Source organism: Brienomyrus brachyistius, chromosome 13, assembly GCF_023856365.1.
Source record: "Brienomyrus brachyistius isolate T26 chromosome 13, BBRACH_0.4, whole genome shotgun sequence".
Classification (NCBI taxonomy): Eukaryota; Metazoa; Chordata; class Actinopteri; order Osteoglossiformes; family Mormyridae; genus Brienomyrus; species Brienomyrus brachyistius.
In genome coordinates, this window is record NC_064545.1 from 20,637,747 (window position 1) to 20,663,609 (window position 25,863).

Sequence of the window (25,863 nt, forward strand, 5' to 3'; positions counted from 1 at the left end):
CAGAATTCACCATTTGGTAGTTGCCAGTGATTCAATATCAAACCAGATTTCTTTAGCATGCATCATAGCTGACAACTCAAGAGTGTTAAAATTGCATTTATTCATTAACAGAGCTAATTTTACACTTGGAATGCCGAAAAAACAATGTTTCAAAGCCAGCAGGCACTGCAAAATAACCGTTATCGAGCTTTGCTCTGTTCTTAAAACTTTGCAGTGTACTGACCCCGGGGGGGGTTTCACTTCCATCCGCATAAATATAAAATATTAATCACAGAAATAACCAAAGTCAAGGTCCAAGCAGATGCTTTGAGTAGCTTCTCTCCACTGTTCCAGTCCTCACGAATAGAACTTGCTATTGCAGACTTTTTTCTCCTTGGTCCTGGTGAATATATGTAGATGCAAATAACAGTAAACTTCCCAGTATCATATTTTTCTTCCTGTTCTCATACGTAACAATACAAGGTTCACGAGCCGACTGTAATCGATAAATCCAGTTATACTTTTGTTACTTCTACAACTGTTGAAATGTAACATCCCCTCCAAAATTCTGTCATTGCACAATAAAAGTATTGCCAATGTTTGAAATATTACTAAAAGGCCTCAACCTTGATGGAAACTGTTCAGTAAGATTAAATAAACATCACCATACAGTACAATCCATGTTTTGAGTTCAATGAAGCTTTTTGGATATTGAGCCAGATGTATTTTTTTCCCCCGTTACTCATGCTAGTCGTATTTATTTCACCCCGCTGCAGTGAAACATTGAATAATTGCACTATGTGTACCCAGTGTTCGTCACACACGTGTGTTCTTCCCGGGAACGGTAATCTTTCCGCTTGCTATATCATCACGCAGTTTGCAGTTGCATGAGTTTGAGGATCGGTGCTGCCACGTCTCTTGTGCTCTTGTGTGATGAAATCCGAGATTATTGGTATCACTACACTATCACAATCTATGTTAAGCCATATTTTCTTACTAAGGCTTCGTCCCATGGGCCGCATTTAAGGGCGAATGCACAGAGATACTACACACTTCAGTGATGTGCATTGACATGACCCAAAGCATGCAAGAGTACGTGAAGGGCCCAAGTGTGCAGGGATTTCTTAAAAACAATGGGACACACTTCATATCTATAGAGATAAACAAGAAAAATGCTACAATGATGTAGCAACTATTCATTAGTTGAGTTTGGGGTTGTTCTGCACTGCATCCTAGGTCATGTAAACATTCATTATATACTTTGCACAATTACATTGAAACCTCTTTTGAGGCATGTTGGATGCTGAATAGCTGACAAACTTCCTCGTCTTCAGTGTCAACATTAGTCATCACTACTGCAGTGCATTGTGGTCTGTCCACTTAACCAAAGAGCACTTCCATTTGGTACTTGCCAAAGTGTGAATAAAGTGCACTGCAAGTGCGCTGAACTTAGCTTATCTGAAAGATAGAACGGTCTTAAATATTTGCGCTAACCTCATGAAATGCGCACGCCAGGTGTGGTACTGTGTCGTGGGACGAACCTTAAGGCTATGTCTGGACTCCACCAACAACTGTTTGAGTTTCGTGATTTTGAAACATAACCTGCTCCGGATCAGGTTTGACGTGTAGCATGAGTTACCGTGGTAATGCATCCTAATCAGAAGAGAACCAACATCGTAATATGGAAAAGCCAGAGTTACCGCTATTTATCCTCAAAATGATCTAAGCGAGGAATCTGGCTTCGTGATACAGGCCTCAGGCCTGACATTTCTTATACTGCTGTTACTGCTTTCATTATTAAACAGCCCACCTCTCTTTGGTCTTGTACAGCTGCTTGTCGGCCGGTCCCTGGTCCGGGAAGAGTTCATCACGTTGAAACGAGGGCGCGGAGCGGTGCAGGTTGCTGTGGGTGTCGTATAGGAACGGCTCGCTGCCCAGCTCCGCCTGCCTCTTTCGCAGTTGGCTGGAGGATGAATAGAGATCCTCCTCCACTTTCTGCAAGCGCAGACCGGTGAAGCGTTACACAGAGAAGGCCCACACTATGCAATCACTGAGTGAGCAAATCACTGAGGCAGCAGCTTAAACAGGTGCCAGGCATAACATTCTCCTAAGGTTAGAAAAATATTTTAACTTGCATACTGCAAAGGTCCACAACTCGAAAAGATTTCTGTGGACTTAGTGAGTTTTGTAAATTTAACAAAAGGTCTTCATTGTGCTACGGTCCAGTCTAGGGTTGGACGTGACAGAAAGGGAAGGGATGAGGGAAAGGGGAAAACAGGTCAACCAGGGGCGGAGGAAAAGGAACACGGGACACAAAGGGATCTTTTTTTATAGTTTTTTTTTATATATATATTTTATACACACATTAACAACAATAGGTGCAACAGACTTCGGGAGTGACACGGGCCAAAACAATAAACAAAACAGCGCTAACGAACGATTCCCCAAGCTAAGCTAAACCAAAGTGAAAGGAAGACAAACAAAAACGACAATGCTACGTCCATCTCCCTAGCCAAACCTACAACAATCCACACGCGTTGTGAGAACAGAAAGGCAGCCACTCCTCACGCACCACAACACACACACATACGAAGCAAACATACAATCCAAAAATACAGTGTCCAACTGAGCGAAAGAGTAGTCGGTGGGCAGGCGAGAGATCAAAGAAACCGGAAAAGCAAACAAACGAAAACGACGGTACAAAAGGGGTAAAGCGGGAAATCAGAAACCAATAACCCAAAACTGTCATACACAACCATCCAAGCCAATAAAGCAAACCAGCAATCCACAATCAATGAGCAGAGCTCCCGAAGTTCTCTAGCCGCCATCTTTTCTTCGCAGGACCCGGAAGTGACGAGCGGTGCATCGGATGACCCGGGGGCGGAGTCTGGACGGAGAGGCGGAGCCGAAGGTGCAGCCGGCGAATCGGGACGAGGGCAGGAGGTCCGAAGAATTTGTAGACCTTCCCTCAAAACTTACGGCACGTAACAATTGGTTTACCCAAGGACTGAGTGGGTTTTTCATCTAAAAAAAACGGGCATTGAGATCAAACTACTATGTGTACTGCTCAGGGAGGAGACCTCACCCCGACCGGCTTTATGGTGATGTCGACCAGCAGAGATGCCAGCTCAATGTCCTCGCTGTAGCCGTTTCTCAGAGGCACGGAGCGACATCCTTAAGGAGCAGAAGAGGCATCACGTGACTGATTAAAAACTCGCCTAAGAGACGTGAACAACTCCATGCAGGCGTCACCTCCCCTACCTGAGCGGAGGCCCTTGACGGGGAAGGTTCCCTGCGCAAGGAAGTTGGGGTCGGAGAACATGTCCTCCTCATTGACCACGAAGCGCAGGAAGGTGAAGTCCGGCTCGTACACGGTGAACTCGACTGGTGCCGGAGGAGCTGGCCACACTGGATTCAGTCCATTGTCCTCTGAAAAGCGCACAAGCGTTCGTTATTCTCACCTGAATACACCCAACGAATGTGAGGCGTACCACTTCCATGGTCCATTTTGGTTTGTAACAGCAGGTTCTGACAGATGAATGTAACAGATTTTAAATCGTTAGTTTGGAAATATGCAGAAATTTCTGCTTCGTAAAGGGCATCATTGCTTTCTGTGGTCTGACACCTGCTGTAGCGCCCACGCATCGCTACAACAGCTCATAGGCTTTCTGCCACAAGCCAACAGGGGTCACAGATATACTGTACAAGAAAATATCTAAACTGACAGTTCAGCTGTCAGATACAGAGTACAAGATGACTCTACGGCCCCAAGCCCCGCCCAAATTGTTCATTCTTACGGCAAACAGTGGTCTTGAACTTGCTCTCCTCGGTGTAAAGGCCGAACAGCTCCACCTCCACAAAGGGGCTGGTAAGGCTGCGGCCTGGCTTGGGCAGGTGCCTTGCTGCTATGACCTGTAGGGGGCAGCAGAGGGACCAACAGCTGTCAAGACAGAATTACTTTTAACAAAATGCCAGAAATATGTCGGTTCAAGTTCTCTATCTTTGCTTTCTGATTCCCATGTTGGTATCAGGCAAAGCTTATAGTGGGCAAAAAACAGGTGCCGGCACTCTCCTGGGTATTCCGTACCAGCTGATTGTGAGAGCTACCCACATTCTGGAGAGCTGTACCAAAGTTGTGCCAGTACCGGTTACTGGTGAATACTGGCCCGCTTCAAGCCCTGGTATCAGGTTACGTGTGAATGAGGAAGCATTGCAAAATTGGTTCTATCTTGCAAATAGTGGGTCTGGTCTTTACCCACCAGGCATCAAGTGATACATACTGGGATTTGCAGTGATAATTATAGAGGGCACTGATAATCAGAGAGAGAACAGGAAAGCCTTACTCTGACAATAATGGTGTATTTGCCTCTCCTGTCCTGCTGCAGCTTTGGGTTAAAGCTATCAGACCGCAAAATCTCTGGCTGCAGCACATATCCAGTGCCTCCGTTCAGACTGAAGAGGGCGCTGTTCAGTTGCATGTACTTGTCTTGAAGAAAAAGACATTTAAAATGATTGATCAATCGTTTATCAATTGCCAGGCCTAATGAAGGCAGCATAGGGCAAAAAGCAAGGGAACACTCTGGACAGGATGCCAGTCAGCTGCAGGTTGGGCGCGCACACGCACACACACACACACACACACACACACACACACACACACACACACACACACACACACACACATGCAAATGCACACAGACACACACAGACCTGTACTCATATCTTTGTGAAGACATAATTTCTATGGGCCACTCATTCGGAAACTGTGGTCTCAGTGTAGTTTAGAAATTAAACCGCATCATAGGTATGCAAGTGCACAGAAAACAAGTAATTTATACTGTTCGTTACTCTTCGCGTATCGGACCTCCCCGGTATCCCCTGCGGATGCGTATCCCCTTCTGTATTTAACATGACAGTTTGCTAACGGTGATATCAGCACAGGACTGGCAACTTTGGTCAGCAGGCTGGAGTGGGATTTTCAATTCGAGACGAGGCTCAGCTTTTGACGTGGCTAATTTCAGGGTTATAGTGGAATAACATATTTGCCATAAGATTTCTTGCGTGAGAACCTCAAAGCGTGAGTTGGCAGCTTGGTCAGCGCTCAGTATAAATGAAGTTATACACTTAGATGCTATACGTGTTACTATTCACTTACATTAGTCATACACAACCATAAGCAATATGCAACAATTCTTGGGTCCCAAATCAAAGCTTGCTACCAGCAGTCCAGTTACAGCTGCCCTTAGCTTGAATAACCAAGCTTCCGGACCGGTGCCTTTGAACCAAGTGGGCCGCCACTGCGGGCAGTTCAGGCAGTGATGTTACACCTTCCCTGCGGGCAGTTCAGGCAGTGATGTTACACCTTCCCTGCGGGCAGTTCAGGCAGTGATGTTACACCTTCACTGCGGGCAGTTCAGGCAGTGATGTTACACCTTCCCTGCGGGCAGTTCAGGCAGTGATGTTACACCTTCCCTGCGGGCAGTTCAGGCAGTGATGTTACACCTTCCCTGCGGGCAGTTCAGGCAGTGATGTTACACCTTCCCTGCGGGCAGTTCAGGCAGTGATGTTACACCTTCCCTGCGGGCAGTTCAGGCAGTGATGTTACACCTTCCCTGCGGGCAGTTCAGGCAGTGATGTTACACCTTCCCCGCCCACTTCACACCAACACAGTGCAGGTCGCTTCCACCTTTATCTGCAAATTCACTTTGTTTATGGTTCGGTAATTATCTTTCAATGCCTTTTCTCTTTAAGGAGCATCCATCCACCATATTACTGTTCATGTTACAAGGTCTGCTTTTATGCTCATAAATACCAGTTCATGAGTCTGAGTTCCAGATTTGCCTTTAATATGCCAGTAGATAAGCTTCTGTTGATATGAAGTTTATGTTTAGTTACCAGACACTTCTACAATGTAGAATAGATAGTTTAAACATAAAATATGAATATGCCCATGTGCCCTTACCTATTTCTCTGGGCACAAGCTGCTACTGCACTGTAGTACAGTCCATTGTGTGAAGTGCTGCCCCCCCACACACACACACACACACTCACAGACATTAAAAATAAGCGAATCTAAAGACATTTCATACATATTTTCACGTCGCCTGAGCATTATCTGAACAAGCTTCACTGGTTCTAAGTGACGCAGGACCAATCATAGGCTAACTCTTACCCGCAGTCTGGAAGTTGAGCGCCACCATGTGGGAGCCGCAGATCCACAGTGGTAAGGGGTCATAGTTGGAGGAGTCGACACGCTGCCCCTTGGGATAGATGCGGCTCAGGGCCTTGCGGTTGTACTTCAGGAAGTCGTTTACTTTGCCATCACCCTGCGGGATCTTGTTCTCTACGAAGGAGCGGATCTCCTTGTAGTCGTATTTTTCTGGGGAAACAGTCGCGGGACAGTCGTGATGGACTGGCAGACTGAAGGGGCTCGTGGACTGCATAAAAGTGAGCGAGCGTACCGGGCAGGCAGCCGGTGGTTGACAGACACATAGTTGGAGGTGTTAAAAAACATCTTACGGAAACTCTCTTTATCTTTGCTCCTGGGCTGGCAGTACACCACCAGGTCCGACATCTTTTTCGAGACTGTGTTCTGACTGCTGCGCTTCTTATTCTCTTTATCCAGTGCCATCTGTGTATGAGAATGAACATCCTGTCACTTTCGGAATTCGCCGCGACTGAACCACGTACATCTGTGGCGTCACTGAGTGGCATGGACGTGATTGCCCTGTAACTTCCGTGCAGGGCCCTGGAGTCCAGAAACACAGAGGGATCTTGGAAAGTTCATGCTGGGCATTCTATATCTACATCTGCAACTACGTCTCGAGGTGTTTAATCAAACATGGTGACTGGCAAATGGTATGAAAGGCCCTCGCCTTGAGAATTTCGTTGGTGGTGCGCTGCGTGACGTCCCACGCTGCCGTGTACCACTCAAACAGGTCCTCCACAGTGTCGGCACTGATGTCGAAGGAGGTGACATTCTCATCATCCTTGCAGGTGAGCGTGAACACGTGGGGCCGGCCATTCTTGTCTTGGGCGGACTTCACTGGGGGGGGGGGGGGGGGGTGCAATGAAGTTCACGCTGTGCACAACTGATGATTTTAAGTACAGACACAACGGCACATTCACTTGGTCCATCTAGTGGTACATCCCCATATGCATACTGCTACATCTTTAGTACTAAATTTTTAAGTATAATTAGTAGCAACATTTACTATTATTTTAATGATATTTGTATTTTATATGATACTGTGAAAAAAATAGAAAATGTTTAAAGTTATTAACCTCAGTGGTAACTTTACACTTGGTTAGAATAAATAGTACATATGCAAATGAAGAGTAACAATAAAAACCAACAGGAATTTCTTTTCTTCTCCAAAAAGTTACTGATACTTTGTGGGACGGCTAGATGAACACCGCTTCAGTTCCCAAACCTCTCCTCAGGGGCACCTCAGCCACTCCATGTATTCATAAAATTTCACCATCAGCTCAATTAATTAATTAACTTCGTTAAGTAATTGATGAGGTATACATCAGCCAAACAAGGTGTGCAAGTGCCCAAGGATGTACTGGATGGGTGCTGGGCTGTCTTCAGGGGAGGTGTTAAAGTAGCCTGGCTGACTGACTTCAGCAGTTATTTATACCAACATAACCCTACCAGTAATTTGGAAACCTGAGATTTTTGCACTGCGCTGCATATCTAGTTAATACTGGAAGTGTGCTGTAACAATCCCAAAGCTCTGGGTGCACGTGACCAATAAAACAATACAAATTCAAATACTGAACCAGACGTGGGAAGTTCAACTCCAGACCAAGGTTTAGTTTCAACCAACCAGTTGAGTACCAGTTTATGACTCTTTATACTCAACTGGTTGGTTGAAACAAAAATCTTGGACTGGATTTTAACTTTCCGGACCTGAACTATCCACTTCGGTCTTGAACATTTAAGACACTGAGCTGCCGTGTGACCACTGGATGAGACAGCTGCCATCGCCCCCACCCCCTAACTGTGACCTGGCAGGTTTCATGCAGATGCGAGGCACTAGTGCACAGAGCCAGCATGTGGCCTACAGGGAGGATGCTTCATGTGGCCGGCTTTCTCACCATTGCACTTGGTCAGGTCGACCACGCCCTTACATAACTGCCCCAGGGGATTGTCCTCTGTTGCCTGTGATGAACACAAATCAGCTTGTAAACATGCAGTCAAAACCACACCTTGTCACAGTGGCAGGAGATACATACGGGGAGAACAGGACCCACGACAGCACAAGACGCGAGGCAGCTGCCCGCGGAGTAAGGGAATAAACAGGGCTTTTTATTTTCAGCTTTTCTGAAACCTAGTTTAAATGAAGACATCTGTTCTAACTTCCAGAACAGAGAAACATGTACATGCAGAAGACCCCAAATTCATGCTGTTTGGCAAGTAGTGGATGGATGGATGGATGGATGGTTGGATAAATGAATTCAAGTTTAGGACTGTTAAAGTAATCAGTTCAGCCAAGTACAGCCAAGGCAGCTGATCTTCAGTTGTAGGACAAGTCAAACTGTGAAGGGCTCATTAGCTTTGTTAAATGCATCATTTTAACAAGCCTTTTCTCCTTGCCAGCACATTAAAACTGATGAATCACAGTCAGCATTGGCAGGCTGATAGCTTGATCACTGCACTCAGCACTGAATGGGAATGTGGACACCAGGCCAGAGTATTATACAGCCTGGTATAGATTGGCATGAGCGATATTAATGCAGACACATAAACACAAACATGAGTTATTTACAGGGAAGCCTGAATCACCTGGTCAGTCTGCTCTGGCATTTTGTTGTTGGACATCTCCTCAACATAGTTGGAGGGGAAGTAATGTTGAGTCTTTCCTCCATAGTCCCCCTGCCACCTGTAGGGGTCAGCAGAGAGGCATTAAGGCCTAGCATTGCAGCCGTTTACAACACATTGGCCCGATGTGTGACTTCATCTCACCAGGCGCTGTTGTCCTTGGTGACGTTGTGGATCAGGGCGCCCTTGGTGAAGGTGAGCTCATCGGGCCTCATGGCTCTGTAGTCGTACAGGGCCCTTACAGTGCTCTGACATAAACAACGCAGACAAGAGCACATGCACGTCAATGAACACAAGTAAACGGCATGAGTGATGCGGAGGAAAACTGGCGGGCACAGTGTCAGCAAAGAAACTTTAATTTTTTATGATACTACATTTAGTAACATGATATAACTTCAGGAAATACAGGGTGATCCAAAAGTAGGTGTACAGTTTTTATTTTGTAGTACTGATTGGGTCATGTTTAGTCTCTTAAGCGTTCGAAAATGTCCATGCTTGTAAGATGAACTCCTTTAATTCATCCACCGTGTGGGGCTTATCCAAGAAAACCTTCTCCTTTACTACATTTACATTTTTACATTTACAGGATTTGGCAGACGCCCTTAGCCAGAGCGACTTACATAAGTGCTGTACTACGCCCTCTCCCCCAAAAAAAACAAGTCCATGGGTAAAAAGAAATTTCAGTAGTAGCAGTGGTAGTATGCTAACACATCCCCTTAGCGCCTTCTCACAGGAAGCTGGTCACATGTAGCCTGTAGCTCAATATGTTTAAAGGGTGTGTCTTCTAAGTTCCACTCAAGCAGTCCCAATATAAGCCAAGTTCAGTGGGCAGAGTTAGCGATGCCGCTGCTCTGGGCTGAGTTTCCCCAAACCTTCTTAACTCTACGTCCTTCGTAATTTTTATGTTAAAAGACAGAACTTGCGAATGACGCAGTATGAAGACGGCTCCGGGAAGCTCGCCCCCTCGCCATTCTGATTGACCGGCTCCTGTATACATACCGATGGTGGCTCTATCTCATGTGGTTCCACGTACATTTTCCTCTCGTAAATGGATGCACAGTCTTGTTCCTGTACAGAAACATACGAGACGGTAAGGAGCCACGCTTTAGGTACAACAGGCAACATTTGCCGCTGGAGCCTTGACTTCATCCGAGTGCTTTGGCGTGTCTTCAGGAATGAGGCGCTCAGGAGGATCCTCTCACCTGGCTGAATCTCTTCACCAGCTCCTCTGTGACTGGGTAGTGGAGTTTGATCTTGCGGTAGAGTGGGTTCTTGCGGTAGTAGCTGACCAGATCCACCAGACTCTCGAATTCGGTTGAACTGCCCAAAACGAACTTGCTTCCCTCCTTTGCGATACGACAGTGCTTAACTGCCCCATCGCCCCTGAGTCACATGACAACAGGAACAATACTTCAGACCTACTGAAAGACCATGAACTCCACTATTGGCAGTATTATCAGTGGCCGATACAAAATGTTTCCATATGCCGGTTCCAACCGGTTATGATTACTAGGGAACCTATCATGCGGAGCACTGAAGCATGTAAATCTATTGTAGTCGACCTCAAAGATAAAATTATGAATAGTGAAGATGAGCATGAGAGGTCCCCTTTAAAGAACGATGGTGTCCCACCTAAGGCGAGCCCCACCCTACAGAACCATCAGTCCAGATGGAGGAGAGAAGCAGCCTGCAGGCCGGGGCCTGTACCTGAAGGTGATGGCGACAGAATCGTTGTCCTCCCTCTGGCGGATGAGGAAGGCTCCATCGCGGGGGATCCTCATCAGCATGTCCTCTGCCTCCCCCCTGCTCAGATTACTGTAGAACCAGCTGCAGAGGAGACGAGACGGGTGCCGACATTAAACTGCATCTTTACCGTTACGGGTTCATCACGTCCCCTCAGCTGCTGCACGGCTTCGACCTAGAAGCCATCAATAAATAAATAAGAACACAAGCTAAAATCGCAAGATATATAGCAAGGTTACTTCTATCTGTTGCACTTCTTCTTGACTGATTATTATGCTGCACACTTGCCTACACATCTTTGCACATCACACACATATACCCACAGGCGGGCGTTGCTCAGTGGGTTAAGCATCTCTCCCTGCGATCAGAAGGTTGCTGGCTCAAGCCCCAAACTCGGCAGTTGGGCCCTTCAGCAAGGCCCTTCACCCCCCTGAAATGTTTAAGGGGTGCCAAGGAACTGGCCTGGCCTTGCACTCCGAACCAAAGCTTCACTCTGTGTGTGTGTGTGTGTGTGTGTGTGTCTCAAAGGAGAGCAAGACAGTGTATGTGAAAAGAAGCATTCCAATGTACTCACACTTGTGCGAATGGCAAATAATCATTTCATGTTTGTGCGCGGGGCGGCATGGTGGTGCAGTGGTTAGCACTGTTGCTTCACACCTCTGGAACCCGGGTTCGAGTCTCCGCCTGGGTCACATGTGTGTGGAGTTTGCATGTTCTCCCCATGTCGTCGTGGGGTTTCCTCCGGGTACTCTGGTTTCCCCCCACAGTCCAAAAACATGCTGAGGCTAATTGGAGTCGCTAAATTGCCCATAGGAGTGCATGCGTGAGTGAATGGTGTGTGAGTGTGCCCTGCGATGGGCTGGCCCCCCACCCTGGGTTGTTCCCTGCCTCGTGCCCATTGGTTCCAGGATAGGCTCCAGACCCCCTGCGACCCAATAGGATAAGTGGTTTGGAAAATGGATGGATGTTTGTGCGATTTAAACTTATTTGCACTGTGTTTACTGGTCTGCACTGCATGTACCATCTTGCATTTTGTGTCGTTTCCTTTCTCACCACTGAATGACCTCACTGTCATCTGCAATCTAGTTTCCTCTCTGGGATCAATAACTTCCATCTTGTCCTAACTTATGTTATCCGCTACACACCCCAGAGGGGTGCGGGGCGGACAGCCGTGGCTCACCCCTCGGCGAGGTGTGGGTTTGGACGCGGCACAGCGTCCGTGAGCCGCAGGTCGAACTCCAGGCAGCGCAGCGGGTTATCCCGATAGTGCATGATGAGCTCGTAGACGCTGGCGAAGTGCAGGTTCTCTGTCAGGAAGAAGAACGGCTGTCCAGCCTCTGTGCTGGAGCGGATCCGGCAGTGCTGCACTCGACCTTTACGCCTGCGGGGGAGACTGTGCTTATATACCCGCGGATCCGGCAGTGCTGCACTCGACCTTTACGCCTGCGGGGGAGACTGTGCTTATATACCCGCGATTCCGGCAGTGCTGCACTCGACCTTTACGCCTGCGGGGGAGACTGTGTTTATATACCCGACACACACACTCCGCAGCACTCAGCATCAGTGCTATACAACCCATAGGGTCAATAAGCCGGACTGTATGGGCAATCAGGGGCGGGGCTACAGGGGCACCAAACCCAGCTAAAAGCTGATTGGCCACCAGAGTGTCCCCTCCCACGATTCAAAACATATCAATAGCTAATGCTAAAGTTGGCCCCTATGAATCAATTATGAGCCATTTTATGTTCCCCACCTTAAAAAGTCCTAGTAACTCCCCTGTATATTAATCTGTGACACACATCCATCATCCTGCAGCATAACCTGTCAAACTACCCAGAGTTCATATTCGCTGCTACATCTAACTGACCAGAACACAAACATTGGCAAATGACTCACGACTTCACTAGGCTGGGAAGCTCACTGGTTGGAAAAAATACATATTACACAATGACTACGGAACAACTTTCAAGCAAGAATAATACTACTCAATGACCAGCATTTCAAAAAGCTACGGGGTTGACGAAACAGATAAAGGAAAGAAAGATTGGTGATGTGGATGGAGGTAGAAGAGAGGAAACTGGGAGAAGGGGAGCGGGCGAAAGCGGGCGTCTGAGGTACCAGAAGGACAGGGTGTAGTCCGTCAGGTAGGTTTTACTCTCGCGCACCAGGAAGGTGCCGTCGTGCCCCCCCGACTCGGCACAGTACTCCTGCAGGAGGTGCTCCGCCGTCTGCCTGCCTTCCGACATCCTCCCGTGGAACCAAGGCTCCTGGTAGTGCAGCTCATTGGGGTTCGTGGCCTGCAAGCACAGCCAGAACCAGAACCAGAACCGGAAACAGCTTCATTATCACGTAGCACATACGTACGTGTGATGTGTTTCGCTCAGTGTGTCAGCAACAAGTAACAAGAAACTAATATTACTTAAAACTGATAAAGACAAGAGCAACAACCAAAACTGTAAATGTCAAATTCACTAATCTTGGAGGGGGGACTGTACTTTGAACTTAGATATTGGATGAATTACAGCTTGACTGATTTCTATAGGTGGGGAAGACATTGAAAGGGGCGGGGCCTGGGAGACGATGGGAGTCGTGGGGCAGGGAAGGTGTAGAAGAGACGTGTGGAGAGAGGACGAAAGTAAGGAGTCTGCCCTCAAAGCTCCCCCTCACCCAGCACACCAACTTACCTTCTCAGATTCTTGGTCATACTCCTCAGCGTAATATAGCTTGTCTCCATAGATCATGCAGTAGTGCTGGTTCCAATGCTGAAAACACAGGCAAGCAGCTGAGCAGGGTGAAGGTAGAGACAGCCTGGAGAAGCATCGTGCACCTATGTAGCTGCCTCCTAAAAGGAGGAATGGTTACAGCACAGACAGCACAATATGGACATGGACGCTACAAGAAGCCCATGTGAGCCCTAGGTGAGCCTCGCCGACACCTCCATCACGTAGCTGTCCTGTGTTGGCACTACAGAGGCTGTGGAGCTGCACGCAGCATCTGAGACAAAGTGAGACTGGCTTTTCTAAGTCGCTGCCCCCTCAGAAGATGGTACCCCGGGTGGCAGCTCCCATCAGTCAATGGGGATGACGGCACCGACGGGGGGCAGGAACAACGCGGCAGGATGACGCCCTCGGGGGGAGACGGCGGACCGTACCTCATCCACCGGATCCCAGATGTAGAGGTTCCCCTGCTTGTCGCCCTTCTGCTGGCTGCCTCGATCGTCCAGTCGCACCGGCTCGTCTGTCGAGCTCAGCTTCTTGTGCTGCCGGGAGAGTACAGACGGCGTGAGTGTGGCGGTGGCAGGCGTGGGCACCGGGCGCACAGAGACTGCAGAGGTGAGGTCATATCATACCGAGAAATCCCACAGTCATCACCAGATACACAGTGTCATAGGAGAGACTGTAGCGGGATGAACACAGGGATTTTGCAGGTACTGAACACAGGGATTTTGCAGGTACTGAACACAGGGATTTTGCAGGTACTGAACACAGGGATTTTGTAAGTACTGAACACAGGGATTTTGCAGGTACAGGAAATACAGCAGGAATTACACACCTACACTAAAGTGTTAAAAATCACGATAACCTTTGATCAGCAGTTTGCTACCACATTGATTTAGCTTCTATAGGACACTGCACTGCAAAAACCATGAATTAAATGTCATAATTGCATAAGTTATACACCTATAGAAATCACTCTTCTCCCTTTGAGACAATGCTGTCCAATCAGGGTCTATCAGAACATCTTAAATATAGCAAATTCAGTACGATATACAAATATCATGAATTCTAACACATTTCCTCACTGCCCCCCATGATCCCCCTTGCTGTGTCTAAAAAGGAGGACCAAGGGTCAATAAGGAGGACACCCTTTAAACGATGTAGAGCAGGGTGGGGTGGCAGTATATTTCACATACATACTATGGAAGCTGAGAATGATTTCATTATCTCGATAACGGAGAAAAAAATTGTTAATACAAGCGTGGCATCAATAATATGTGTGTTTAGGGATTTCACATTTTTTGTCCATACGGGGGTGAGGGAGAGCAGTGCTAGGACTTGCTGGGGCAGTGGGTAAGGGGAGGGAAAAAGGAGGACACCCAACGGCGGTCTGGAGAGGGAGCAGGAAAACCAGACTGACTGGCCGAAAACCAGACGATTGGTCGCCTAATGTGTCACACAAAGCGTGAAGGACAAGCTTATTGCCAGAACCAGGGCCAGTGTCACTATGGGGAGAGTTAGGTTTAACCCTAAATCTAACCCTAACCCTAAACCTAAACCTAAACCTAACCCTACACCTAACCATAACCCTAAACCTAACCTTCAGATGGTCACATGACCACTCTCTTCCTGTCTCAGTTATTATACCCACATCCTGCCTCCTGTCCTGCACTCAGTCTCTCACCTTCAGTATGATCTTGCCTTTGAGCTGAGCGGGGGAGGGCAACTGGTCGGCCATGGGCTCCACGGGAATGGTAAGTAGCTTGTCTTTGAACACCTTGGTGAAGATGTCGGCCATTTTGTCCTGTTGCTCTGTGCAACAGTGTTCCTCGATGGACAGCACCACAGGATACCTAATGGAGGGCGAAAAATCCAACTTCTAAAAACCATGATCGCAAAGTACCATCCATATATCTAATGATTACAGAATTATTTAAATCTCGAATATGATAGGTTTCAGTTCTAGGTAGAACAGACACTATTTTTTAAATACAATCAGTATTAATAAACAAAAAGTAGAAAGGGATTTCTGAATGCTGTGTACTTGTTCAGTAGCATTTTTTATTGTATAATAAATGTTTCTTAATTGTGTTTCTCATGCATCTTTGGCACACGGATGTTTCAGCTCAATGTCAGCTTAATCTCTGCAGAGTGCACAGAGTTTTTGAGGTCCCAAAAAAACAATCACTTCAACCACCTCCCCCCCCCTCTTGTGTGGTGAGTTTTGCGACCAACACGGGAGATTATAGGACTTTTAACATGGGGGCATAAAAGGGGGTCATAATTCATTAGCCAATAATATCTTTTGAATCAGTGAGTGACGGGGGAAGACGCACTCTGGGGACCAATCACCTTTCAGATGGGCTGCCTCTGTAGCCCCACCCTTTGTATGCCCCTGGCCCCCAAACCTTGGGGGCCCCACACAAATGCATGGCTTGGTTTGGTATATAGGAACTATAATATAGTGGAAGCACTCACTCAGACGCTACGAAGGCGTGGTCATTGATGGCCTTCACCACATCCTCAAACTTGATCTTGGTCGTCATGGTCTTGCCGTGGTAGATGATGGGTTCGTTGTTTGATCCGTCCCAACAGTCCACTGTTTAAATGCAAAGGGAGACGCCCCCCCCCCCTCCATCAAATACAAATGACACAGCCTTGCGTTCTAGTCCAGAAATAATGCAGTCCTGGGTTAAATATTCACAGTGTTTACTATAGATAAAATGACTTTTTATGTATCAGACCCTTTTATCCAAAGTGACTTTGGATTAGTCAATCCCAGGAACAATTAGGGGTTATGGGCTTTGCTCTAATACCCAACAGCAACACCACTCTGCTAGAACTGGGATTTGAACCAATAACCTTCCCATCACAAGCAGGGGCCAATATAGTTTATTCATAGGGGGTGACACTCACATTCGACACAGCGGCAGCCCATGCGCAGACAGCGTACATACGCCTCTGGGGATGACTCACTCCGGAGCTGGTCGCCCGTCAGATACCTAAAAACAAAAACTTACTTTCACGAAATACAGCATTGTGATGCACTAGAAATATCCAGTCAGCATGCAGAAACCCTGGCAGTTGCATGCAAGGCAACAGACAAAGGAGAAACCAACCCAAGAGCCAAATCCCCAGCCAACACTGGTCAAGACTGACACTTTGGACTGATTTTTACCGTACGTCGGCCGATACTGATACGCTAACCAATATACTCTGCGTGTCTAATTTCACCGCATCACTGCACTGACGTGTTATGTGAGGAGTTGACCCAGTAGTGCGACAGCGGATTGTTCATGTCCAGGTTGTTCACTTCTGAGAACTTCTTGTCCCAGATGGAATTCTCCTTAGAGAACAAAAAGCTGAGGAACTGCCAACAGACAGGAGACAAGGGTTAGTCTGAAGGGAAACTACTGCAGCACACATGCACAACACAAAGACAACATCTGTAATGCAGACCAGCAAAACAGAACAGCGCAGCGGCAATATCCGCTCTCCAAATGTGATAATTGTACAGCACCGTACAGCCGACATTGCTAAATGAAATTCAGCTTTATTTGCCATTTGTGCAAATACAATGGGACGGCATATACCATCTTTTTTGTCATGCATTTTTATTTGAGAAAATATGAAGTATACAATACAATGATATATATACAGCATATATATATATATATATATATATATATATATATATATATAAAAAAATTTCCAAGATATTCTCCACATTTTTCCTTAAAAAATCCCCCCACCTGAACAATAGAACAAAGAACAAAAACTGCCCCCTCCCCCCTCGAAAAAAGAGAAGTTCAAGCACTCTTATAAAATATAATAAGCTAGGTGTTGCTTTTTCTCCTTTTTTAGGGCAAACACTGACACACACATATAGAAGTAAGAGTGAGGCTTAGGGTCTGCTATTCATTTTTCGGGGGGGGGGGGGGTCACAGTCATGCTGAACAGCAAGCTGAGACACGGCTACCCTCCTGGGCATGAGATTTGAACCAGTGACCTTCCGATCACTGACACAGAGGCCTGATTCACTGAGTCACACCCCACCCTTCCCTTAACTCTCCCTTAGCTCTTTGTTATGCTAAGAGTAAAGCGCCAAAACAAAACCAGGGCTTCGTACCTCGCTGACTGTGAACTCTGGCTCATTAGTTTTCCTCATCGTGTCGTCGATAAAGATGGTCATCAGCTCCCTCACCTGGTTCAAATCTTGGGCCCAAAACTCCTGAATAAAATGAAGAGAAAGACACCAAAAATGATGACAGAAGCACTGCCAGCCATCTGCTACATTTACTAAAGGTGCGGATGCTGCTGTACATAAACCAACATTGCTTACGTTTCAGTGGTACTTCAACAAGCCGTTACCAAAATGCGTGCAAAATAGCAAAAGATTTGGAGTATTTTGGGTCTAAGACTGATTTCATAAGGTACTAGAGTTGAAACCCATAGATGGAGAAACGTATGGGACAGCTACACTGGGGTCCGAGCAGGTGGTACCTACTTCTTGCTGGTGTACAAGGAATCTCTGAAAGTCACACAGGGAGACGATGGAAGAGTCTGGTCGATCTGTGTTACTGAGGTAAACATGATATATACATGAGAACATAAACTTTTAAAGAGACACGCCACTGCTAAACAACACAGAACAATACAGACCAATTACCTCAACACTAAAAAAATTCACAGCACTGTGCAAAAGTGTTAGCCAGTCAAAAGAAATATTTAAAGCAATTTGTCTGGATATTAAATGCACCTTTGCCCAGAAAAAAACTAACAATTTACCATTAGAATGTAATTAAGAATAACACAATAAAAATTGGTAAGGATTTCTTCTGTTCTCCAAAAAGCAACTGACATCTAATTGGATGGCTAGATGAACGCTTCAGTTCCCAAACCTCAACTCAGAGGCACCCCAGTCATTCCATGTGGTAGAATTAAAAAATACATGGGTGTATGAGATGGCTGCTGCAAATACTGGGGTGACTTTAGAAGAAGTTTTGAAATTGCTTAGCTGACACATTTTGACAGGTATAACATTATAGTTTCACTCCAACATGAAGGTGCACTGTACAACCTTCAGAATGAAAACATATGGGGTCCTGAACTAAATCAATAAATTTCTACCCAACAAGTGCACTGAGAAAACAGCTAAGAACCACAGCCAGGAAGAGACAAAATACATGGGGTTCAGAACATAAGAGTAAAACAAAATACATATTACAGTCTGCAGCTTCATTTTATGCTGAAGCGGTTCATAGATGAGTTACAAATATAACATAAATTGCACTTAGAAACTGGATTAAAAAGAGACGAAAATTGTCACCCCATGACAAAAGTGCAGGACTCCTTCAGCTTGTCGAGGACCTGGAGAAAACAGTAGAGATGTCAGTCGGCAAGACTCTGGGTCAGTCGGTGAGACTGTGTGTCAGTCACCGAGACTCTGTGTCAGTCGTCCACTCGGCAGGCTGATTAACACACTTACACTCTTCTGGTTTTCAAACATGATGATGTTATAGAACTTGTGAAACTGCTCGAAGTCCAGCACATCTTTCCTGGCTCCAATCTCCTAGAAATGGACAATAAGGGTCACAGTGTCACTGGCTGCCACACAGCCCATCGGGGTTTCCCACGGGGTTTCCCACGGGGCTTCTGAGCAGGTATGAAGAAACCTACTTCAAATACTGGGAACCTACATATCGACATGTGACAATGGAATGTCATTACAGTTAATGTGTGTGAGAAGGCAGGTATCCTAATACTTTTAGCAATATAGTGTATGTTGCTGGCATCACATTCAAACTGAGCATAAGTTTGTCATAAAACAATAACATTTCAACATCTGATGTTATGTGTGTTCTATTATAAATTAAATATGGGTTTATATGATTTGCAAACCATTCTATTCTGCTTCTGTTTACATGTTACCCAGCATCCCACCTGTTTTGGAAATGGGGATATAGACGAGTCATCATCAGTCTTGACACACATTTTACAAACATCACAGATAACTGACACACAGAGCAGGAGCTGGGGAGGTGACCAGTACCGCGAACTTGTCCTTCAGGTAGCGTGCATGAGGGATCTTGAAACTCATCTGACACAGCAAACACTTCAGCTCCTTTATGGAGATGCTGGGGTGGGTGGGGCGAATGGATACATCAGTATGAGGGGGGTGGAAAAGACGTTCCTTTGCATCAAAACTGTGGGATAGTGTTATTATACAAAGACTAGTGATGTTTCACTCATGAGGCACATATATGGATGAAAACAAGGTCGCATATCACAGTGCAGGGTCAGCAGGTGTGCAGTGCTCTGGGAGCTGGGTATTAAGGGCCTTACTCAGGAGCCCAACGGCAACATCAAGATTTGAACCAATGACCTTCTGATCACAAGCACAGCCTCCTGTCTTGCTGAGCTACACACGACCCCCAGCTAGGCAGCAATAATGACGAGTGAAGAGCGGGATGAATAAGTTCAGGGTACCTGTTCTTCTTGGTCTGATCAATTGAGTACATCTGCTTCCTCAGCCAGCTGAAAAGAGAAAGAGTGAGTGTGTGTGTCTGTGAAGGTGCCGGTGTGTGCGCGCGTGTGTGTGTGTGTTTGTGCGCGTATAAGCGATACCTTTCAATGATATCAGGTGTTGGGGCAGCTAAAGTTTCTTGCCGAAGCAGTTCCAGTCCTGTCAGCCATTTCTCTGCATCTTCCTGTGTCGGAGCTTTAAGGAAACAGAGGCATCAAACACATGCTAAAAAGCACGCCTCAGTAATACAAATACCGTGCAAGTTTCCAGTGGAACTGAAGCAGCATTTACATACAGAATTGCGCAGTCTCAAGAAAAAAAAAAAAAAAAAAAAAAAATGCAAGCAAGCCACATATGCAGACTGACCGCTGAGGCTGAGCGTGTTGAGGACGAACTGGCTTCCATAAAAGATAGTGAAGCAGGTCTCCTCAGGAGGCTCTTTTTCTTTAAAACGTTCGAAATCTTTGCACTTCTTGCCTGGCCGGACTTCCCGGATCTCATGCAGGTCCACTGAGGAAGAGAGAACGTGGTCAGCAGAACTCAAGTCAGGTCCCGAGTCTCAGTCTGCAGCGCACGCAACCGTGGAGCCAGCGCAAGGAGAACGACCAGGAACGCATGTGCAAACGCGCAAACGCACAGCTGCACGCCGCACTAAAGGGCACGGAAATTCAGGCTGGAGGGAAAAAATGAGAGGAAAAATCCATCCAGTCATCCATTCTCCAAATCCCTTATCCTACTGGGTCGCGGGGGGGTCCGGAGCCTATCCCGGAAGCAATGGGCACGAGGCAGGGAACAACCCAGGATGGGGGGCCAGCCCATCGCAGGGCACACTCACACACCATTCACTGACACATGCACACCTATGGGCAATTTAGCAACTCCAATTAGCCTCAGTATGTTTTTGGACTGTGGGGGGGAAACCGGAGTACTCGGAGGAAACCCCACGACGACATGGGGAGAACATGCAAACTCCGCACACATGTGATCCAGGCGGAGACTCGAACCCAGAGGTGTGAGGCAACAGTGCTAACCACTGCACCACCATGCCGCCCCGCGAGAGGAAAAATAAATTCAAAAAATCAAGAGAAAGTGGAGACACACGATGGCACCGGCAAACGTAGAAGTCTTCAGGGATGTTAATTGTTCAATGAACACATTCAAATGCTTAATTTAGCAGCTAAGTTACCAAGAGCATCAATCAGTTTATTTATTCTTCAGTTACAAGGAGGAATTAGCAAATGCTATAATATGTGTAAATGTATGGTATATATACAGGGGATGGACAATGAAACTGAAACAGCTGGTTTTAGACCACAATAATTTATTAGTATGGTGTAGGGCCTCCTTTTGTCACCAGTACAGCATCAGTTAGTATTGGGAATGACAGATACCAGTCCTGCACAGTGACCAGAGGGATTTTGAGTCAGTCCTCTAGCAGAACAGTCGCCAGGTCACTAAGTGATGCTGTTGGCGGAAAATGTTTCTTGACTCGCTCCTCCAAAACATCCCAAAGTGGCTCAATAATATGCGGATCTGGTGACTATGCAAGCCAGGGGAGATCTTCTGCTTCACTTTCATGTTCTCTGTCACCAGTCTTGCTGTTTGTATTGATGCATTATCATCCTGATACACAGCACTACCATCAGGGTACAATGTTTGAACCATTGGGTGATCATGGTCATCCAGAATGGTTCAGTAGTCATTGGCAGTGATACGCCAGTCTAGAACCAGTAGATGGCAGCCCAAACCATCACTGATCCACCCCCATGCTGCACTCTGCATCAGTCCAGGTGGTAAGTCTCTTTGGGGCTTCTCCAAATCGTAACTCCAGCCCGGATGTGGGAAAGACAGTTTCACATTGTCCACAGCTCAAGTTTTGCTTTCTCTTCACTGAAACTGACGTCCCCCTTTATATTATGGGGATTGCAATTCTGTATGTACTGCTGTGCTACTGCTCTGCTAGTTCAACCTTCACACTCTGCTCTTACTGACGGAATGTGCAGTCAGTGAAGGTTGGCCACCAGGTCGCACATATATAGGCATGAAACCTCAAACACTGTTGGTCAGTGTTTCAGTTTCATAGTCCAACCCTTGTATGTGTGTGTATGTGCCATTTCTCAATTTATAGTTGTGCATCTGTGAATAATATATTTTTTACAATCTGCAGCCTGGCTCTTCTCTGTTTCTCATTAATGAAGGGCTTCTTCCTTGCTTTGTGGGACCCCAGTCGTGCTTCCAGGAGCCTGAAATGAACTGTCCTAGCAGTGCACTGCACACCTGAACTTAACGTTTCCCATTCCTACTGAAGGTCACTTGATGTCATCCTCCGATTCATGAAAAACTGTCAGATAAGTTAACAGTCATCTCTGGCACTAGGAAGTCCCTCTATATATCTGGTTTTTGGTCATTCCCAGTGTCTCCTGCTTAACCTTGTTCTTGTGTACTGCTGTCTCAGAAATTTTGATCCTAGAAGTAACCTGCCGTGTGGCCTTCTGCCAGCAAAACCAGGATTAAACCAGGATTTAAAAATGCAGTTTTATTTTTTTTAAATAAGGAGTGGTCTCTCTCTCACTATTTTCCAGAGCTGTATATATAAATACACACACACATACACTCAGACACATACACCTTTACTTCTTGTTCTTGTATATAATATGGGATATACACACTTCTCAGAAGACATTTGCGAACCCTAGATCATAATTCAGATTTCTGCATGTAAAGCTCCTAAAATGTGATTTAATCTTCACCAGGCGCTGTCTTAATTAATGAACAACAAACACAGCACTTTACAGATTGTTATGGCTGGAGAAAGCAGAACACTGCATAACAACATCAAAACCTCATTTGTGAAGCTTGGTAGAGCTCGGTATCATGGTGCAGTGCTGCTTCACTGCCTCAGGTTCTGCAATCACTGAAGGACCAACAAATTCCATGGAAATCCCACAGCAGAATGTCAGGGCGTCTTTATAATATATACAATGCAAAGGAAGTGGGGTCTCACATGTGAAGGTGACCCAGACCCTGGGCCAGTCAATCCTATGGGCAACACAGGTGGCTGCATGGGGCGCCAACTTTTGAGGGGGGTGCCGACTTGCCAGCCAATTGGCACTTTGGTTCAGACAGCGGGTGCCCCCCTGGGGTGCCACAACAGGTAGGACCAGCACTGGCCAATCCACAAAAATTAATTATCAGCACAGTGAAGATATTTTGTATCTTGGAACAGACATGTCAGAGTTCTGTAATGTTCAAACGTAATCTGAAGCCGGACGTGTAAGCAGAAACAGCCCAAAAATACACACAAAATGAAACAGCATCATAAAAACCTGTCTTAAGCCCTCTGCAGGTCCAGCCAGCAGCTAGAGAAAGCGCTCAGATGAGGTCGCTGCCAATAAAGGAGGTTCCCGTAGTTAATAAATATGAGTTTCACATACCTTTTTTCCCCATCAAGGTATTTGATTGTTTAAACAACCAAAGGGCCAAATTCCATCAGCCAAAAAGCCAAGGTCTACTGCATCCGAAAAATGCCAACAGGGTAATTCACCTAACGACAGGCTTAGGGCCACGACCGTGCAGTCCAGATTCAACATTTCTTTATTTGTCTCGATGACTTACATGAAGATAATATTTAAGGAGTTATATATTGCATATATATTCAAGTCAGCTGTTCCGCACGGATGTACACAGCCATTCAGTTCACCAGAAAGCTTAGGAGCTCGTACAGAGAAAAATAAACAAAGTTACCCTTACAGAGTAGTCTGACTGCAATTTTAGTCACATTTCTTTGGCAGAAAACATCAGCAATTTTCCATATTGTTATTGAATGCAAAAATCTGTAGGACAAATATTACGGTATTTGCAAATTTGTTATTACAGGGTTATTGCCACTAATCAGGGAAGGAATTAAAACTTTGAACAATTTAACAGATATGCGATAGGTCAAAGGGATTTTAATCATGCGTTTGGCTTTGGGTATTTTATAAGAGCGCAAGTGAATCCAGAGCAAATAAGTACAAAAGGAAAATAAAATTAGCGATTTATCGGCTGGCATGGTGTGACAGTAGACAACGTTGTGGGTTCTCACCTCCAGTGGGTTGGGAACCTGCCTTGTGCTCTGCGTGTGGCATTTCTGTAGGACCGGCTCAACCTAGGAGGCCACCTAGGTGCCAGCTTCGGGGGGGGGGGGGGGGGGGGAGGGACACTTGCCAGCCAGGTTCAATTTGCCTTAGAGGGGCGGGCAGTGCTGCTTGCCTAGGACACCTCATCAGATAGGACCGGTTCTCACTGTGGTGTGTGGGTTCTACACCACATCCAAGACCATGCAGTGAGGCCAATGTTTATCAGCCGGGCCCATGGGGACACCCTCCAGTGACCCGAACCAGGATAAATGGGTCTAAGATGGATGGAAAATTCTGCTTTTGTTCCCGCAGTCAGAAGGAATAAGAAGTGACATCCTGATGTGGGGATTGCGCTTGTTCTTCTGCAAATGTTAACTGTCGTTTGAGAAATGCCCCAAAGCAACTGAAAAAAACTGCAAACGCGGCAGAGAATGTATTAAAAATAAAGTTAATATTAGTGAAAATATTTATTGGTAAACCTGGCTAAAAAACGTTTGGAATTAAGCAGGGACTGTGATCCTATCTCTACACAGACAAATGTGCCCATGGTAGGATTTGTCTATGTTTTAACTGAGGAAAAGAAAAACTATTTAGATTACATTCTTAAATAGTGTGCCCATGGTAAAACTGCGATTTGATAAAAATTTTAACAATGCACAATAAGCAACGATGGAAGGTATGTAATGCAATGATAGAAACAGCAGACTGGTATGTACGAGTAATAATAAATAAATAAATAAATAAATATCAAAAATAAATTGTGAACGCTTGTAACAGTGTAGTAACGGTGCAAAGGGCAACATACCAAAATTGGTAGATATCAGTAGTGATGAGTTACGTACGTATTAAAGTTAATGTACTGCAATTTGCAAGGATCGGTAATAAAACGTAATCCTAAGTAGAGGCAATGGCTAGATGGAGCCTATATTCCAAAAGGTTTATTTTAAAGGGAAAACAACTCGTTTACAAAACCAATTAAACAATGTACCCAAATATCACTAAAACAATCTTAAAACCTATAGCGGTCAACGAGAATTACGTCCGGATATAAAGCATTCATAACTCCAAATGACGTAATTATAAAACGAACGAATGTATTATAAACGAATGAACTTTGGTTTACAACTGTTCTTAATCATGTTTTCATTTTTAATAATAAATCATTGAAAAAAAATTATTAATTCTGTTTTCCCTGCTGTAACCGAAGTATGCACCGAAACCATGAATTTTGTGCAGCGTTACACCCCTAAATGCACCAGAAATTAAAAATAAACAAAACATTTGAAACGAACCAGCAACAATTTTACAATTTATAGAAATCATTACGCGAAACACTAAAAATAGTTTATCTCTGATTGTGGACACTGCGGTTTTAACAGATTGCTTAATGGTAAATCGTAAACAAAATAAAGTGAAGGAATGATTTAGTCGTTCTTATTTGGAATTATCTTTCTCAAATTTCACCGTATTCCAAACGATATGGCCTTTCTACGACGCCGCATCTTTTTAGTTAAATTTGTAAGATTGACTTCAAATCTATTTCTCTCTCCTGGAGTTTTGCGCCTTCTGTTCCCTTATATCTGTGCACATGCACCTATTCACATTCTGTGAGAATTAATGAGCACGCCTTTTTAAAGCGATTTACGTAAAATTGCCATCGCGTCATGCTGTTATACTGCGGCCGCGTTTTTGTGAAGTTATACCGAAGTTTGTTTCACAAGCATTTACGCAGGCCTGTCATGCTTGTTGTCGATCAGATAGCTGTCAGGTATTCTTTATTTTAATGAAATCCCATTAAATTGCGCTTAAAAACAAAGCCGGCTGTAAGACGTCCATCAGTACTGCACATGGGTTCATCGCCTTGTACAAAGACTTTTTATATAGTTTAGCTTCACTGTATTTTGAAAACATTACAATACCTCATCAATCAATAATGGATTCCTGTACTACAGA

The 25,863-nt window shown here is 45.6% G+C and overlaps 1 protein-coding gene across 4 annotated transcripts in view; it reads right to left on the reverse strand.

The window, feature by feature from the left end:
* Positions 1-80: 80 nt before the first annotated feature.
* plcg2 (phospholipase C, gamma 2) overlaps positions 81-25,863 on the reverse strand; it is a 28,521-nt gene continuing 2,738 nt past the window's right edge. Inside the window, exons 3-33 of one of the 4 annotated variants that reach the window (XM_048973137.1) lie at positions 20,159-20,302; positions 19,894-19,987; positions 19,756-19,803; positions 19,319-19,403; positions 18,755-18,838; positions 18,596-18,636; positions 17,774-17,846; positions 17,396-17,497; positions 16,518-16,636; positions 16,183-16,268; positions 15,745-15,865; positions 14,951-15,119; positions 13,701-13,808; positions 13,234-13,311; positions 12,668-12,846; positions 11,730-11,930; positions 10,514-10,633; positions 10,009-10,189; positions 9,806-9,874; positions 8,951-9,054; positions 8,771-8,867; positions 8,083-8,146; positions 6,855-7,024; positions 6,499-6,610; positions 6,152-6,358; positions 4,323-4,465; positions 3,777-3,891; positions 3,241-3,408; positions 3,065-3,153; positions 1,790-1,974; positions 81-379 (exon numbers count right to left, since the gene is read on the reverse strand). In XM_048973137.1, the coding sequence (XP_048829094.1) occupies positions 337-379; positions 1,790-1,974; positions 3,065-3,153; positions 3,241-3,408; positions 3,777-3,891; positions 4,323-4,465; positions 6,152-6,358; positions 6,499-6,610; positions 6,855-7,024; positions 8,083-8,146; positions 8,771-8,867; positions 8,951-9,054; positions 9,806-9,874; positions 10,009-10,189; positions 10,514-10,633; positions 11,730-11,930; positions 12,668-12,846; positions 13,234-13,311; positions 13,701-13,808; positions 14,951-15,119; positions 15,745-15,865; positions 16,183-16,268; positions 16,518-16,636; positions 17,396-17,497; positions 17,774-17,846; positions 18,596-18,636; positions 18,755-18,838; positions 19,319-19,403; positions 19,756-19,803; positions 19,894-19,987; positions 20,159-20,302 (3,599 nt within the window). In that variant the 3' untranslated portion in view covers positions 81-336. The other 3 variants (XR_007381996.1, XR_007381995.1, XM_048973138.1) reach the window with 3 other exon arrangements.